Genomic DNA, 19491 nt, shown 5'->3' on the forward strand with positions numbered 1-19491 from the left:
TAAAAATTTTAGATCATTTTAACTCATTTCTGAACCTATTTGTGTCCTCCGGCTTAGCCCACATTCTGATCTTGAACATGGTTAAGATTCACGGTGACCTTTCCCCATGACATAAGTAGTGGGTCAACTCTTGACACTGATTCCTCCTGATCTTCCCACAACCTAGTGGTGACAATATTTTTTATTTCAACTTACACAAATAAATCCTAAAATAACTACCTTGTCAGGCTGGGTGAAAAAACGAGCTGGCAGTACTGGGTCTTTAGGAGATTCCAAACTATATGTGGTGCTTTTTGACATGATGATATTCATGGCAACATCACATACAGTATACAGTTTCTGCAATGGGTATTAAACAAAAAGAAAAAATCAGGTACTTAAGTTGGCAAACTAGACTCTGTGAATTAGGAGTAATTCCAGAACGTGCATTTAGTATGTAATTTTCATTACAACAGTGTAAGTTAAAATACTTATTCTATTATTGTAATTAGTTTACTAGTAACAGCATTACTACTATTCTCTACTGATTCTATATTAGTAAGTCTAATTACTAACATGAATACTACTATTTACTACTAGCAGAAAAGACTGATGCTGTCTACAGAAGTCTTATACCCTATGCTCAAATGCTTAAAGTCAATACAGAATCATAACTATTTACAAAGAATTACATACTTCATTCATTTTTGCATCATCTGGTCCTTGAGCATCTTTTGTTTGTTTAATATTTTCTACCATCTTTCTGATAAACGCATGACTATTATTTTCATTTTTAGCCATTAGTATTTCCAGAACAAACCAAAGACACCTAAAAAATACCAAGAAAAAAAATTCACTATTAAATATGGATATAATTCTAAATATAATGAACTCCAAGAGCAGAAAAAATTTAAAAGAAACAGCTAAAAATCAATAGAGAAAAAAAAGTACATCACATACATATTACAACATATCAGCAATGTAGGTATGAGTTCATAACATCCTTTCTCAAAGTCTCACTAATTTTCCTAGGTAGACAGAAAAGTTAAAAAGAAACAGAAATGGTAGAAATAAAGCAGTGATCTTAATCCCGAGCTGTGGCAGGGATGGAGGGCTCCCTGAAGTAGTAACTGGGTCACAAAGTGAAGACTCTCATGTGCTAAGATTGACTGCGGTTCTGACTGCAGTCTTTAGGAAACTCGAACAACCGTTAAGAGTCTTCATCAATAAACTGAGGGAAAAGTCAGGGCTGACAACTTACATACTAAAGAGAAAAAAAAGTTTCACTACCTCAGTTTCAGGGTAATTATATTAAATTCTATGCAAGAAAAAAATGAAAGTCCTTTGTCTCTGTATTATGCATACAGAATGGGACAGAGTGATAGTACAGAGGAGAAAATAGGAGAAGAGGGAAATGTGAAACAAGGCATCGGTTCTAGAAGGGAAAAAAATAACCTCTGAGACCGCAGGCATAGGTTACGGTTTCTTTTCTCTGATAGAAAGGAGATCACTCAGGGCTGTACTAGACCATTTATAAATACAGCCCCAAATATTTATTTAGTAAGTTTCAAGGAATATTTTATCATTAAAAAAAAAACCAAACCAATGTGTTCTGAGAAACAGGAATGGCTAAGTTTTCCTTAGTATAATCATACTGACATAGAATTCATTTTGGGAAAACTAATTGTTTATTTTTTAAAACTAGAAACTGTGGCAAAAAGAGGGCAAAAGCCTTTTCTCTTGTCATGAGAAAATTACCAGTAATTTAATTTTATTCTCTTGAAGCACCACAAATACTTAACTACAAAATATTTCTATGAATCAAGAAACCAAGAGTTATTTTTCTTTAACAAGAAGCTAAAAGCATAAGAAATTAATTTTTCAAAACCACAGAGGTCACCCTTTACTATAACAGAAATAGGATCTCATCTCTATTTAAGGAAGTCTTACAAAGACTTCTCTAAATATCATTATATTCCCCCATCCCACACCCTTGCAGGTATATTCTTCTGGCATCTCAATAAGAATCTTTCAAAGAATTGCAACTGTCATAAACCTAACTTAGAGAATCAACAGTAAAGTATGGGAACAGCTCCCTGGTTATCAACTTGGCCCATTATTAAAGTAGACCATCTTTCTTCCTTATGGAGAAAGACAGGAACTGCAAAGGAAATATGCTTACCATGTGAATAAGAGTATTAATTCACTCCACATAAAAATCTATACAGTGCTTCAGAAGAAAGTAGGAAAAGATAAGAATTACAAAGCAAACTTTTTAATGGATAACTTCAATAGAAAAGAAATGCCAGACTGGCAGAGAAACAGGACAGTAATACAGTAATTATGCTAAGTTGTTTTGGGAATTATATAAGAAATGAAATGTGAAGAAATGGTAGGAAAAAAGAAAAAGAGAACAAATAAGGTAAAGAACCTTAAAGTCCTAAAAAATGAAATAAATTTAATACACTAATTATAACTGAGATTTCATTATTAGCAGGAAACGGGAAAAAACTTCAGAAAATATGAAAATGGGATGGAAAAAGTCTTTACTCTTTAACGTCTTTAAGTTGTTCAATATCCTGTACTTTGACATAATCTGGGTCATGCGCCAAAAGGTGAATTGTATATGGAACAACATACTCAGGTAGGAGAGACAATAATTTTTCTGAAAAAGAAATAAAACAAAAACATCTAGGTTAGAAAACCAAATCTTACTCGTTCTCTTTCTCTCTCTGATACTCTATTTCTTGTATCCCAATAATATACCACAATATCACTGGAAGAAAAATACACTGAAAGGTCCAGTGCTGAGGTACATCATAGAGTTTATCCAGTTATCCATCATGGCCAATATTGATATGCCTACTAAATGCACCCTGTGCCGAGCCTACAAAGATAAATATTTCAATTTTCAACAGATATGAGAAAAAGTGACCCAAACTATACTCAAGACTAAGGAACATAAAATCTATTTTTCTTATTAGGAACTCTATGTTCAACACTCCCTTGTAAGTTGCTGTGCAAAAGGAAAACAACTAGTAAATCTTTCAGTCAGTAGGGCACAAAAATAGGAAGTAAAGGTTGATACTATTTAATACAATTTGCAACATAAAAACTGACAGAAAGGAACAGACATTGTTTCTAGGGCATTTTAAATAACAATGAAGTATCTTTTCAGTTTAAATTCAAATGTTTTGATTTTTTGACTGAGATCAGTAAGGGCCATTACACATAGAAATGGAAATCCTAACTAGTTTTAATAAAGGTTACTCAAAAGACCAAGGTTCATACTCTGAGCAATTCTTTTTATATTTCCTACTCTTGCAATTTTAAATCAGATGTTCAGTCTAGAGTAAAATAATGTATGTGTCAACAAGGCACCAAATTTTCTTTATTCCTATCACTGAACTCAAAGAGAATAAGCTTGTGTGTAATATTCATTTCAAGGTAGGTATAGAAGAAAAAAATAACAAGGTTCAAAATTCAGTGAAATTTAATTAAAGTCTATCAAACATGTACTGAGTGCTTACTCTTTTCCAGACCTACTATTTTAGTAGGGCTTACTATTTTAAATATAAAGATGCATAAGACTAGACACACACACATAAAAAAAGACTAGACAAAGACCTCACACTGAGCACAGACAGGACCAGGACAGAAGCCCCACTTCACCATGGACAGTACCCTGAAATAAGAACAGCTAATGACTTCTGAGTATTTCTTTGAACCATGCATTATGCCAGGTGCTTTATATATACAACTTTTTAATCATAACCACCATAAGATACAAGTAAAACTATACCAATCTGACAAAAAGGAAACTAGGGCTCAGACTGCATAAACAACCCGCCCAAATACAACCGGTAAATGGCAGAAGTGGCACAGGTGAGATTTAACTCCAGAACCCTCAAGGCGAAGTAGGAAGAGAAAGAAAGAGGGTCTCAAAACTGTATTTTAAAAGATTCAAAAGGGGCAAACTTCTCTCCTTGGTTTTGTTTATTTGTTTGGCCAGAAGGGGGAGGCAAAATTTCCAGACAGAGTTGACAACAGAGAAAAAAGCTGGCTAGACAAATTTCAAATAATCCAGAGTACAAGGAGCAAATAATTTACATTCTGGAGTAGCCAGAGAGAAAGTTTAAAACTCAGGCTGAGAGTTAACTACAAAGCATCATGCTAATGAGCTTCTACTTGATCCCAAGGAGCCAACCAAGGTTTCATGCAAGAAAATGACGTGAGCGGATCTGTTTTAGGAAGATAATTTTGACAGTGGTGTGGCTCGGCTGGAGGCAGGGGAACATTTACAACACGCACTTAGTTAGGAGTACATATGATAATTCAAGTGAAATACAGCAGGATAGGGGAGTTGGGGACAAACAGTGAAGACACCCAAAAGAAGAATTAAGAGGATTCAGTGACCAATGAGAGGAAAAAAGGAGGCATGAAGAATGCCTCTGACTTCTGACTTGCATAACTGGATGGCTTTTAATGCTGTTGATCAAGTCACAGAAGTCAGCGACACAAAAACTAATAGTGTGGACAGAGTAAGGTGAACAAATTTTAAAAAGGCACACAGGACCCTGATATTAATGTCAGCTACAGGTGAGGACAACCAATAAAGTTTAAAGACCTGGACTTTTTTAAACTAAAAGAGTACTTAGACAATCTTCATAAATGTACCTCTTACTGTTTCATTTACCTCCAAAGTTCCTGCTTTTTCCCCTTGGCCTTTTAGTCAGTTGCATAAAAAACTATGGGTTGATATTTAAATACCCATACATTTATATTTTAAAATGACCTTTTACGAGGAAAAGTTGCTACTGAAAAATAGTAATAACAACTTACTTAATGAGGGCTGATTAGAATATAATAAACAACAGTAACGTCATTTTGTGCTCCACAAAACTGAAACTGGCAAGATGGGAAAGTACACTCTTCATTTTCACACAAGCTTACCGCTAACAGCTGCATGCTGTTTCAGATACTCGCGTCTCACATTGATATTTTTTACCAGACACTGCCTGGCATGAGCTCTTCTTTCTTTTACAGGGTCTTTTGCACAAAGTGCACAAATTGCCATATACTCAAGCGGAAGCCGTAATCGAGAAAGGCCTTTGTGAAGTTTCTGAGCAAACACTTGTCTTACTTGATAGCATTCATCCTGGAAGACATTATTCCACATGTTACCTACATGGTATCAGAGGAAGTAACAACTTTGGATAGGAAATCCACTATATCAGGTAATTAGAAGAATAAACATAGCATGTGTACCCACAACCAGTGCTCCAGTTCACAGGACTAAGATGTGACAAGTTAGTATGGAGGCCAGAGTGATAACTTGGACCTTAAAATGACTACCAGCTACCTGTGTGAGAACACACTGAATAGATAAAAACTAGTAAATATTAATCCACCTTAACTTAAATGAGATATATAAAAACAAGTCTGAACACTAACTCTTATTTACCTTTTTCATTTACTAAGATAAAACTGTCCAATTTATATATTTAGTTCTATCATTTAAAAAAACTGTTCAGATTAAAACGCACAACTCCGAAGGAAGGAGTTACTAATCCATTTCAGCAACATCACGTTCCTTTTCGTTCTATAAATGAACTGCTCATCACTGTGCCTGCTTTTCTCACACTACTCGCTCTCCTAAACCACCCACCTCCACTCTAGTAGCTAACCCGTCCTCATCTTCAAGGACAGCTCCCATATCTTGTAGAAATCACTGTGTAAATCTTAATCCTGAACCCTCTGTGCTTATCTAGTACTGTGCTCTACTAGTACTCTGTGCATATCTCCAGCCTAGCATTTCAGTTCAGTTCAGTTGCTCAGTCGTGTCCGACTCTTTGCAACCCCATGAATCGCAGCACGCCAGGCCTCCCTGTCCATCACCAACTCTCGGAGTTCACTCAGACTCAAGTCCATCAAGTCAGTGATGCCATCCACCCATCTCATCCTCTGGCGTCCCCTTCTCCTCCTGCCCCCAATCCCTCCCAGCATCAGAGTCTTTTCCAATGAGTCAACTCTTCACATGAGGTGGCCAAAGTACTGGAGTTTCAGCTTTAGCATCATTCCTTCCAAAGAAATCCCAGGGCTGATCTCCTTCAGAATGGACTGGTTGGATCTCCTTGCAGTCCAAGGGACTCTCAAGAGTCTTCTCCAACACCACAGTTCAAAAGCATCAATTCTTCGGTGCTCAGTCTTCTTCACAGTCCAACTCTCACATCCATACATGACCACAGGAAAAACCATAGCCTTGGCTAGACGGACCTTTGTTGGCAAAGTAATGTCTCTGCTTTTGAATATGCTATCTAGGTTGGTCATAACTTTCCTTCCAAGGAGTAAGCGTCTTTTAATTTCATGGCGGCAGTCACCATCTGCAGTGATTTTGGAGCCTAGAAAAATAAAGTGAGACACTGTTTCCGCTGTTTCCCCATCTATTTCCCATGAAGTGATGGGACCGGATGCCATGATCTTCGTTTTCTGAATGTTGAGCTTTAAGCCAACTTTTTCACTCTCCTCTTTCACTTTCATCAAGAGGCTTTTGAGTTCCTCTTCACTTTCTGCCATAAGGGTGGTGTCATCTGCATATCTGAGGTGATTGATATTTCTCCCGGCAATCTTGATTCCAGCTTGTGTTCCTTCCAGTCCATATGCAGGTCCAAATATTAGAAGGGCTTGAATGGCAAGGTAAAATATAAATATTTCTGACCAGGGGAATAACATGACCAGAAGTTGATAGGGAAATTTAACCCACCATAGAGAAAGTCTCCCAACGGCACAGATGACAGCTAACGATGGGTACAGCAATCAGAATGGTTAAGGTTAAGAAGGTATGAATAAAAAAGATGTAATAGATATCAAAGGACAGAATTATCTGTACTTTTGTGACAAGGTGCAAACACAAGCAAATAGTCAAATATAAATCATGCTTTTAGGTCTAAGAAATGCCATTCACCTTTACTTAATGTTTACTGAGGTTCTCTGTGTGTCAGGAAAAATAGATTTGGGAGAGATTCAGTCTTATGTTCTCAGAAAATAAAAGTTTGAAATTTCTGTTTGGCGTTGGAAGTGGGTCCAGAAACTTGAGAAGGGCCAGAAAATGTAGTCGTGAAGTATGACAAAAATCAGGAGACAAAAGCCAAAAAAAAACTATTTCAAAAATAAAGGTGCAATGAGTTGTGCCAAATGATGCCAAAAGGACATGTATAATAAAGATTAAGATCATTGGACTGGGGGACTTAATTAGATCATTTTTGGAAAACAGTGAAAGCAAATGCTAAAACGTGAGCAGGTGAGAGTGAGAGGATAAGAGAGCAGAGACAAGCCTGTGGTTGAAAGGAAGAACAAAATTAGGAAAAAGCTTTGTTTACAATAGGGTAATCCCATATTTGTAAATTGTGAGAATGTGCTAATAATTAACGTTTTACAATGAATACATGTTTCACAGTCAACAGAATTCTAAAACAACCTTTAAACTTAGGTAATCTGAACTTTCGCATTGGGAATTTGGTGACTGAGACAGTAACATATACAGTATGCTAGAAAACAAAGTCTATAGAATTTAACAAGCATGGATGTTCTCTGGACAAAATGGACATTTAACTGATGATCTGAACATACTTACTACACACAGCAAGTTTCAAACAAAGTCCATCTTTCTTAACATTCATACTTGCCCTAATTTTTTAAAAAAATTTCTACTTAACAACCAATACCACTAACACCCTAAGAAATATCAGACCAAGAATCCAATAAATCGATAGACTGCAAGTACTACCAATTTGAAAAATTAATTACATATGTTGTTTTCTAAGAAATTTAATATGTTATTTTTAAACAATTCTCATTTTATGGCAAAATAAGGTTATCTCCATAATTAAAGAGGGAATAGTAAACCAGAAAATTATGGGCTTCGCAAAAATCTCATTTCTCATATTGCCTAGTCAAGTACCTGAATAATATTACCAAAACTAAAATCATAATAAACGGATGTTTTAAATACTGAAGTACCACAAGTACTAAAAGTCAAAGAACACAAAGAATCATGTTCTGTACAACCAACCATTTTCCTTACATTGATAGCTAAAGCACACAGCTGATACTGTTCTAACGTGATAATCTCATGGTAACAGGGCTCCTGGGCCAGCTTCACAATTGCGCTCCCAGCAGCGAGTCTCAGGCGTGACATATCTGGTTTACTGAAAAATAAGCAAGAAAGAATATGAATTAGATTTCTAAACATCTGCACAAGAATATTCCTACTTTGTGTATCTAATTTTATAAAAATTCCTCTGGCCTAAAATAAAAAGGCAGAAAACAATTCAGTGATACTGACCACTATATTATGTTTGGAAGATGGTGTCCAATAGAATAAAATTCTTTTCTTGAACACAAGTCTAAGCTAGTCATTGAATTCTCTTGTTCTACACAGAAAGCTTTCAGCCAAGCCTAGGACGAATCTATTTGTATGTTCAGTTATTAGGTCTCAAGTCTTCCACTATGGATTTTTTCGGGGATATGTGTTTACTTATGTATTAGGCACAAAATATCATAACTTGCTGATCATTCAACTAAAACTATGGTGTTAAGTACAAAAGAAGTTAACATAAAAGCAGGTACAGTAGATTTAAAAAATTACTATTTTTAGGTAGTATTCAATTTTGAAATATCAAGAGCCTCTTTTTAAGGGAAGAAAATCTGTTGTAAAATGGGATATATTTAAGCAATTAGGAAATTCTTGACTAGTAAATATATTTAAATAATCCTTCCTAATACAGAGACATATCAGATGAATTACTGATTCACTGAAATATTGTAAGGAGGGAAGTTGTAACTCCTTAATTAGGACTTCCTATGTAGCTCCATAGTAAAACATTATTATTTACTATACATACAACAAATACACCATTATGAGAGGGATGTAAAAGAGGTAAATCTTAATCTTCCAGGATGCAAAAGAAACAAATCTTAATCTTCCAAGATCTAAAGATCTAGTTGGTTTAAAACTCTTCCTTTATCCTTCTAACAATTATGTAAAAATATTTACAGATTGTATGCCAACATTAATAAGGTTCTGAAGTTACAGGTTGCAGAGATATTTTCAGTTCATCAATAGCAATATTTCAAGTAGTTATTATAAGATAAACCCCTCAACCACTGCTAAGGAAAATCTGATTTCCTTGTTGGAATTTAGTAAAATTTAAAAAATAACTAATTAAAATTGTGTGTGTGTGCGCGCGCGCGCACGCAGTTGTGTCTGACTCTTTGTGACCCCACGGAATGCAGCTTGCCAAGCTCCTCTGTCCACTACAACAATGTTTTTGAAGACTAGTTTAAGAACACAGACCCAACGAGAGCTCCTGCAGGTGGACGGGTCTGGCCTTAGCAGCTGTGGGCTTTGTGGGCACGTACACTCGGGGGCTGGGCCAGGCCAGGGTCTGCAGTGCCTCCATAGCTCCCACAGCGGGTCCAGGGGTCCAGGCATGCAACTACTACAGTCTTGGGACCTGACTTCAGTGTATCTGCACTGGTGACCTTGTGAAAACAACTCCTGAGAGACACCAAGACCAACTGCCAGCATAGCCACGCTTGAGGTGAGGCGAAGGCAGTGCCAACAACAGTGCACTTTGTGAGTTCACACAAAAGGTGAAGCTGACACAACGGAGCATACTCACAGGTACGCAGCTCCAGTGGAACAATACTCAGTGGCTCCTCTTCTGGTAGGGGGTTCCAATCCTACCTCCCTTGCAGTGCAGATCAGAAATGGATCAGGGGCTTCTACTCCCAACAACCTGGGAGCAGACCCTGCCCCAACAGGGCAATGACAATCACAGACCAAAGAGGAGGCCCGGTCGATAGCTTATGCAGGCTCTGGTCACTACATCTGTCACAGCTCCTATCAAGGGGATAATGGCCAGCATACACGGAAGAAACAGGCTGCAGGCATCCATACTAAAAAACAGCCCTCACACCAAAAAATATTAAACTCACACAGGCTACACAGGGTCACCTCCACAGAAAAACAGCCCTCAAAGACTACAGCAGGTAACTGCTCTAGACTCACAGAGCAAAAGAAATAAAAGTAAAATAAAGAAGCAGAAAAAGCACTCTCCATTAACAGAGAGAATTCCCCTGAAAGAAAAATGAAACAGACTTCTTCAGTCTAACAGACACTGAATTCAAAATGGAGAAAATGAATGAAAATACTACAGGAATTAAGAAAGGCCACTGATACAGATGTAGATTATTGTGAAAAGGAATTGGAAACTATAAGCAGGGGCCAAGGAAAAAAACAGAGAATTCATTAGAAGAGACCAAAGCCGAACTAAAGGCTATGGACAGCAGAAGGAATAATTTCCATTTATTTAAATGGGAAAATGAAAAATTTCCATTTTTCTGGAAGACAGAAAAATGGAAATTACCCAAGTAGATCAGCAGACAACCACCCCTTAAAAAAAGGCAATATAAGAGACCTATGGGATAATATGAAGCATCCAAATCTATGTATGATAGGGATTCTGGAAGAAAAAAAAGAAAGGGGAATGAACATGTCCTTGAAGAAATTATGGCTGAAAACTTACCAGGCCTAAAGAAAGAAACAGATATCCAAATAGAGGAAGCACAAAGTGCCCTTCCCAAGATAAATCCAAACAGATTATACTAAGACACATTATAATAAAAGTGGCAAATGTTAAAGAGAGATTTTAAAGGCAGCAAGAGAAGACGAGTTAACTACAAGGGAATCCCCAAAAGGCTATCAGCTCATTTCTCTACAGAAACACTGCAGGCCAGAAGGAAGTAGCAAGATATATTCAAAGTCCAAAAGTGAAAAATCTGCAACCCAGGATACTGTACCCAGCAAGACTATCCTATAGAATAGAAGGAGAAATAAAGAATTTCTCAGAAAAACAGTAACTTAAAGAATACAATACTAAACCTATCTTAAAGGAAATATTGAAAGGTCCTTTCTAAGTAGAAAAGATGCAAGAATCTATAAGAAAGAGAAAATCACAATTGGAAAGTAAATCACTGAAATAAGTACACAAATTCTTCAAAAAAATAAAATTACTGTGAAAGCAATGATTACCAAACGAACAGCAAAAGTGTCACTATGAGGATGTATAAGGACAACAAAATTATAAAATGTGGGAGAGGAGAGTAAGAAAATATAGATTTGTCTTTTCCTAGAATGTGTTTCAGTTTGTATGATTACCTAAATCTAAAGCAAGTAGGTATATGAACAGGTTTAATATATTTGAAAACCAGGGCAGGCACAAATCAAAAACATAATAACAGATTAACAAAAATCAAAAAGAAGAGAATACAAAAATAATACAAAAGAAAACCATCAAATCACAAACCTAAAGTCAGCAGATGGAAATAATAAAGATCAGAGAGGAAACAAATAAAACAGCGATTTAAAAACAATATCCAAAAAAAAAAAAAAATCAATAAAACCAAGAGCTGATTCTTTGACATGGCAAACAAAAATTGACAAACCTCTGATCAGGCTCAGCAAGAAGACAAGACTCAAATAAACAAAATAAGAAATGAAAGAGGAGAAATCGCAACTCAAACTGCAGAAATACAAGGAAACTGAAAGAGAATTACTATGAACAATACTATGAAACTGGAAGAAAAGGACAACTTTTAGAAACATACAGCCCACTAAAAAGCAAGAAGAAACAGATAACCAGACCAATACAGAATCTGTAATTTAAAAAACCAAACCAAAAACACTCCCTACAAACAAAACTTCAAGACCAGATGGCTTCACTGGGGAATTCTATAAAACATACAAAAAAGAACTTCTTAAACTCTTCCAAAAGAGTGAATAGGAAGAAAACACTCCCAGAGACATTCTATGAAGTCACCATCACCCTGAAGTTTGGTAATGAAGTTACCGAAACCAGACAAAGACACCATCAAAAAAGCAAATTACAGGTCAATATCCTTGATAAATAAACACAGAAGTTCTTAAAGTATCAGCAACCTGAATTCAACACATAAAAAAGGTCATACACCACAACCAAGCTGGATTCACCCCAGGGTCACAAAGATAGTTCAAATCATGCACATCAATTAATGTGATACACCACATCAACAAAAGAAAGGATTAAAACCACATGATCATGTCAATAGATGCAGAATTGATAAAAGTCAACATTCATTCATGATACAAAACCCTGATGAAAATGAGTACAGAGGGAACATAGCTCAACATAATAAAAGCTATTTATGATGAACCCACAGCCCAAATAATATTCAACAGTAAGAACTTGAAAGCCTTCCCAGTATATTCTGGAAAAAAAGGATGCCCACTCTCACCACTTCACTTCAACATAGTATTAGAAGTCCCAGCTAAAGCAGAGTAGGAAATAAAAGGTATTCAAATTGGTAGAGAAGAGGTAAAAATTATTATTATATGCAGATGATACAACATAGAAAACTCTAAAGACTCCACACAGAAACTACTAGAACTGATAAATGAATTCAGCAAGGTAGAAGGAGACGAGATTAATATACAAAAACAGGCTGCATTTCTTTACAGCAACAGTCAAATATCAGAAAGTGAGTGTAAACAAACAATCCCTTTTAAAACTGTACCACCAAAATAAAATACTTAGGAATAAATCTGACCAAGGAAATGAAAGACTTATATGTTGAGAAATACAAAATATTAATAAAGAAAACTGAAGATGATTCAGAGAAATGGAAAAACATCCCAGCTCTTGAATTGAGTTAATACTGTTATTAAAATGGCCATATTATTCAAAGCAATCTACAGATTTAAGGTAATACCTATCAAATTACCCATGAGACTTTTCACAGAATTAAAACAAATAATCCTAAAAGGTAAACGGAACCAAAAAAGACTCAGAATTGCCAGGTAATCCTGAGGAAAAGTACAAAGCAGGAGGCATTGTCCTTCAGACTTCAGACAATACAAAAAAGCTACCATAATCAAAACAGTATGTTATTGGCACAAAAACAGACACATGGATCAATGGAACAGAGTAGAGAGCCCAGAATAAATCCACAAACCTGTGAACAATTCATCTTTGACAAAGGAAGCAAGAATATTCAATGAGGAAAAGACAATCTCTTCATCAAGTGGTGCTGGGAAAGATGGACAGCTGCATGTAAGTCAATCAAGTAAGAACACACTCTCACACCATACACAAAAATAAACTCAAAATGCCTTAAATACTTAAAAACAAAATGACACCATAAAACTCACAGAAGAAAGCCTAAATATTCTGACATAAATCACACAATGTGTTCACAGGTCAGGCTCCCAAGGCAATAGAAATAAAAGCAAAAATAAACAAATGGGACCTCATTAAACTTACAAGCTTTTGCACAGCAAAGGAAACCACAAACAAAATGAAAACAACCTAGAGATAGGCAGAAAATATTTGCAAATGATGTGACAAATAACAGCTTTCTTTCCAAAATACAGAAACAGCTCATAAAACTCAACAACAAGCAAGCCAATCAAAAAATAAAAAATCTAAATATACATCTCTTTAAAGGAGACATACAGATGGCCAATAGGTACATGAAAAGATGCTCAATATTGCTGATTACTAGAGAAATGCAAATCAAAACTACAATGATGTACCACCTCACAGTCAGAATAGCCATCATTAAAAAGCATACAAACAACAAATGCTGGAGAGGGTGTGAAGAAAAGTTCCTTCACTGTGTAAGGACACTGTTCTTACACTGTCCGTAGGAATGTAGATCAGTGCAGCCACTATGGAAAACAATATGGAGGTTCTTCAAAAAACTAAAAACAAAGTTCCAGCAATTCCACTCCTGGGCATACATCAAGACAAAACTAACCTTAAAAAGATAAATGCACCCCTATGTTCACTATTTGCAATAGCTAAGACATGGAAACAATGTAAATGTCCATCGACAGATGAATGGACAAAGTAAGATATGGTATGTGTATACAGTGGAATATTACTTAGCCATCAAAAAGATGAAATTCTGCCATTTGTGACATGAATGGACCTAGAGATTACCATACTAAGCAAAGTCAGAAAGAGAAAGACAAATACCATATGATATCACTTACATGTGGAATTTAAAATGTGACACAAATCATGAATCTACAAAACAAAAACAAACTCACAGAAATAGAAAAAAGCCATGTGGTTGCCAAGGGGGAGGAGGCGTAGAGGAGAAAAGGAGTGGGAGTTTGGGATTAGCAGAGGCAAACTTTCAGCTGTAGGATGGAGAAACAACAAGGCCCTATTGTATAGCACAGGGAACTATTTTCAACATCCTGTGACAAACTACAACACAAAAGAATATGAAAAGGCATGTATGTATGTATGTATGTATGTATGTATGTGTGTGTGTGTGTGTATTTAACTGAATCACTTTGATGCACAGCAGAAATTGACACACTATTGTAAATCAACTATACTTCATTAAATGTTTTTAAAAAATGCAGACAGATCCAATGTAATTCACACACACTTACAGAATTCAAGAACACATGTGATTTTGTTAAAGAATACTATGAATAAAAACAAGTGGCATGAGACCTAAGTATGCACATAAATAATGTAATTAGTAAATTTCAGACAAAATGTATCAATACTAAGGAAATTTTTCTAATTATTATGTAACTCTTGGATGCTAACATAAATTATAAGAGTAGAAGGTAGAGACAACTAATTTTACTGAAAAGGTAATAAATGAGTTATACATGTGGAATACCTTACAGAACTTTCTTTTTATTTGATCTGTTTGAGAAGAATGTGTTAATGCTAATATTCTATGCAAAAAGTACTGTATGAGCAAAACATATAAGAAATGAAGCAAAGATGGCAAAGTATTAAGCAGCTGACAATTACCATTTATATTTGGTCCTAAAGACTTTAAGCTAGATGTGTACACACACACACACGTATATATATAAAAGGTGGGGGAAGTTACTCTCATATTTTTAACTACCAATAAGATGCTATAAATGGCACCTGTATTTTCACAGAGGACAAACTTCTAAATTTTAGCTAATTCTGACATAACCACTACCATCAATATATCTAATTACTATGTGCTGGGCAGTGTTTTAAATACATTAAATATACTAACTTTTTTGATTACCATAATAGCTAGATGAGATAGGCATTAATCATCATCTCTGTTTTATAGTTGAGGAAACTGAGGTACAGAGCAGTTACAGTAACTTACTGAAAGGTACCAAGCTGCTAAGATGTGGTCCCAGGATTTGAATCTGGAATTCAGAGTTCATGTTTTCAATCACTAGACTATACATCTTTCAAACAAAACACAAACAAAAAAACAAAAAAGTATAGTATTTATGTGTATTTTTAATACTTTGTGTCAAGTGCATTTTCCACGTATGCATATATTTTCACTTTCAGAGAGCCAATTCCATTGCAAAAGACACTGATGTTGGCAAAGACTGATGTCAAAAGGAGCAGGGGATGAGATGATTAGATAGAATCACCAACTCAATGGACATGAGTCGGAGCAAACTCCAGGAGACAGCAGAGGACAGGAGTCTGGTGTGCTGGAGTCCATGGGGTCGCAGAGAGTCAAACAGGACTGAGCAAAACTAAACAACAACAACAATACTTCTGGAAACAGATTCAGATAAGTTGTTTTCTATTTAGTCTTTTCTTTTGCATTTAGATATTAACAAGAATGTAAAACACCAGTTACTGATTGGTACATTAACAATTTCATATGAGGTATTAAAAAAAGTAAACATCTACTGTTAAAAATACTTAAAAGCATTCGGCAGTAATCTGCACTAGACATGGGACTGTCATTTTGAAATAACCACTATACAAAAGCCTATTACAATAAAAGTATATGCATATCTACAAATCTGTATTATTTTGTTTAAAAAGAAACCATCATTCAAAAACTACATCAGATGTTAACATATTGTGTAATCCAAAGAATGCTGAAGCTGTAATTACATACCTAATTTTCCCTTGTTCTGTCAAGTCTCCATCACTGTGCAATATTGTTGTAAGCAATCTTAAAGTAGAGGTTCCTGATTTACTGTGATTATTTTTCATTCCAAGTAGCCATCGAACCATCATTTTTATAGCCTGAATCTATTTAAAATACAAATTGACACAACATTGCTACTGTTCAAAGAAACTCTATGTTAGCTTTGAGAAAGAATGAAGAAATGTCTTTAATAGATGCGTTTTAAGAATAGGAAAGAAAAAATTATTTTTATTTGCATGTGTGAGGATAACTGAATGTTTTAAAAATGTCTCACGTTCCACCTCCTGGTAACTGACGAATGATTTATCTAAAAACTGGTTCTTCCTGCTTTTTAAAAAATGTTTCTCCAACACTCTACCCTTTAGAATCCACAGTAAAATCATGTTAACTTCCCTAATCCATAAAGTTCCCAAATGCAAATCATATTTCATCTTTTGTGAGTTTATAAACTAAGAGTTTATACCACATTACATTTGTACTGCATTTTTCATAATTATGCAGTACTTAATATCAGTACTTTAATACCTGTTACTGCCTCTAATATTTGGAACAACCCTTTCTGAAGTGGTACAACACATTTTCTCTTTTTTACATATTACCTTACTTTTTATAGATCTGAAGCTTCAGAGCTAAATGGGTTTCAGACTATGGTATGTGGCTTACACTCTTCAGATTCTCTTCCTTGGCCACTTCGTAACCATGAACTTAAGCGCAGGCAGCCTGCCTTCTAATACAGTGTTGTCCAACTATACAAAACTGCTGCTTGAGACCAATGCAGAGAAAACTGTTTCATACTTGAACTCAAAAGTTTCCAGCATCATTCAATGATGCTAAAGGAAGACTGCCCTACAGGTCTGGAGAAACAGTATCAGAATCTAAAACTGCAATAATGTGAAAAAGTAGTTCACAGTATGAAACATAAATATACAACAAAATTATTTATAAGAAAGTATAATTAGAAAAACAATATTTAATGTATTTGTTCTTGGCCTTCACACCTTGGGTAGCAGACTGAGGTCTATATTACAGACTACATACGGTTTTAGAGAAGTAATACTTCTACAGAAGCGATAAGCAATCTTTTATATACAACTCCTAACTCAAGAAATTACAGGTTAAATTTTTTTAAATAAAAAAGTTTATCAAATCCCATGGAAAAGATGTGCGTGCATGCTCAGTTATGTCCAACTCTTTTGTGACTGTATGGGCTGTTGCCTGCCAGGCTCCTCTGTCCATGGGATTTCCCAGGCAAGAATACTGGAAATGGGTTGCCATTTCCTCCTTCAGGGTATGTTCCTGACCCAGGGATCGAACCCTCATCTCGGGCACTGACGGGCAGATTCTTTCTCTTGCGTTGGTAGGCTGATTCTTTACCACTAGCGTCACCTGGGAAGCCATGCTCAACAGTCTTAAAACCTGGATGACCATCTTTACTGAAAGGAGAAGGTACTTAAAGCCAGCATTGTCTTCTGCCATTAAAATATTGATATCTAAGAAAAAGTAACATGGAAGGAGTTTTCACTCTTTTTATTTTCCAAACTATATTATGTGCAGCTCCCCAAAGTCTCAGGTTTCTCAGTATCACCCTATACTCTCATGGCCCAAAGGATGTCACAGAAGAAACATAAAAACTTGAATTACTTCAATAGCCATATCTTTATAACAGGAACTATTAACACCTATAATATAATAATAATAGGGTATATTAAGTAGATTAAAATCAGCAGATCTGTGCATGTCACTCACTTTGACCATTGTTTCAGGTGAAACCTCTTCATCTGGAACCCAAAGCTTAGTTGTCTTTTTTCCTGGAAGCTAAACAAAAATTAAGGACTTTAAGATACAAATTCTCATATGTAATTAATATATAGAGAATGAATGAAATCTTTACCTTCTACAGCAACAGTCATTATATATGACTATGTTTTGTTACTTACACAAAAAGTTTGAAAGACCTGTTTTCACTAGCACCAAAATGAACCTTATGCTTCCAGCTCCAGTTGGTTCTTTGCAAGTATGAGACAGGACTGACTTTAACAACTTATGTACACTTCCTTGCTTAACCCCCTTTAAGACTAATGTTTCATTTATTTAAGGCAGCCAGCAAGGAATAGGATAAAAATCAATGGAGCCAAAAAGGATACATGACCCCTGAATAAGACAAGTTTGAACTGTGCAGGTCCACCAACATGTAGATTTTAAGTGAATACATACTACAGTAACACACTATACACAATCTATGTTTGACTGAATCACAAATGCCCAAGGAACAACATACAGAGAGCTGACTATAAATTGTAAAAAGATTTTTCCACAACACAAAGGGTTGGCAGCTTTAACTTTCATTTTGCTCAATGGTCAGCTATAGTTCATAAACAAGGGGAAAGGTAGCTGCAAAAAGTCCTGAGCAGGGAACAAATATAAAGGCTTGCAGCTGAAGTAACAGAAAACATACATTAGTATCTTCCTACTTAAAGGCAACACACACTCACACCCACACACCCCACCCCACACCCATCCCTCTTACCCCGGTAGCTGGGCTAGGAAGCAAAAAAGTCAGTGTTAGTCAGTCATGTCCAACTCTTTGTGACCCCAAAGATTGTAGCCGGCCAGGATCCTCTGTTCAAGGAATTCTCCAGGCAAGTATCCTGGAGTGGGTAGCCATTCCCTTCTCCAGGGGATCCTCCTGACCCAGGGATCAAACCCAGGTCTCCTGCATTGTGTACTGTTTGCCGTCTGAGCCACCAGGGAAGCCCAGAAAACAAAACCAAAACCATAGAAAAATTTCAAAAAACAGAAAATATACAGCAAAAAGAAAACAAACAAAAAAACAGAGCTAGAGGATTGACATCTCCAGAAAAACACAGAAAACACCCTCCAAAAAGTCATCTTTTTAGAATAATCATAGAGTAATACTGAGATGATAAACTGAAAGTATCAAGAGATGTGAATTTACAGTAGCAGCCAGGCAATAAGTAAGGTGATCAAAGAGCTGAACTCAATCTTGGAACACAGGAGATCCCATTTTCACCTCAACCTGACATGCACAATTTCTAGTTGGAAACAGAAATTTGTCAAAGAGCACCTCCGATGACCTTCTAGCAACAGGATAGGTAGTTCCAATACAGAAGGCAAGTTCTCCAGACACACAGAGCTATTTACAAATAGTTTAAGGACCAAGTCTTCAGGAGAGAAGCACCTTCAAAGCATGAAGTGGAAATAATGAAAAAAAGAATCTCATTAGAAACATACTGACGAAATTTCTGAACTAAGAACATCCCCCAAAATCCCAAAGCTCCCATAGAGGAACCTACCAAAAATAACAAGAACCACATCAACTTGAGATTTCTTGGTGGCAAGACCACATGCCAAAAAACAATGTTCTGAATTTTCCACAGCCAAGAGAGTTGAAAAATAGAATTCTAATATTTTAAGAATAGGGAGAAAAATATTTTCATAAATCTTTCAAATTACAAGCCAGTTTGAAAGAATTAT

The 19491-nt window shown here is 35.9% G+C and overlaps 1 protein-coding gene across 3 annotated transcripts in view; it reads right to left on the reverse strand.

The window, feature by feature from the left end:
• PDS5B (PDS5 cohesin associated factor B) overlaps positions 1–19491 on the reverse strand; it is a 178935-nt gene that overhangs the window by 15775 nt on the left and 143669 nt on the right. For all 3 annotated transcript variants that reach the window (XM_055542385.1, XM_055542384.1, XM_055542386.1), the window contains exons 22-28: positions 17743–17811; positions 15964–16100; positions 8063–8186; positions 4933–5137; positions 2530–2644; positions 676–808; positions 220–339 (exon numbers count right to left, since the gene is read on the reverse strand). In XM_055542385.1, coding sequence (XP_055398360.1) covers positions 220–339; positions 676–808; positions 2530–2644; positions 4933–5137; positions 8063–8186; positions 15964–16100; positions 17743–17811 — 903 coding nt within the window. The remainder of the gene's footprint in view (positions 1–219; positions 340–675; positions 809–2529; positions 2645–4932; positions 5138–8062; positions 8187–15963; positions 16101–17742; positions 17812–19491) is intronic.

This window comes from Bubalus kerabau, chromosome 12 (genome assembly GCF_029407905.1).
Source record: "Bubalus kerabau isolate K-KA32 ecotype Philippines breed swamp buffalo chromosome 12, PCC_UOA_SB_1v2, whole genome shotgun sequence".
Taxonomy (NCBI): Eukaryota; Metazoa; Chordata; class Mammalia; order Artiodactyla; family Bovidae; genus Bubalus; species Bubalus kerabau.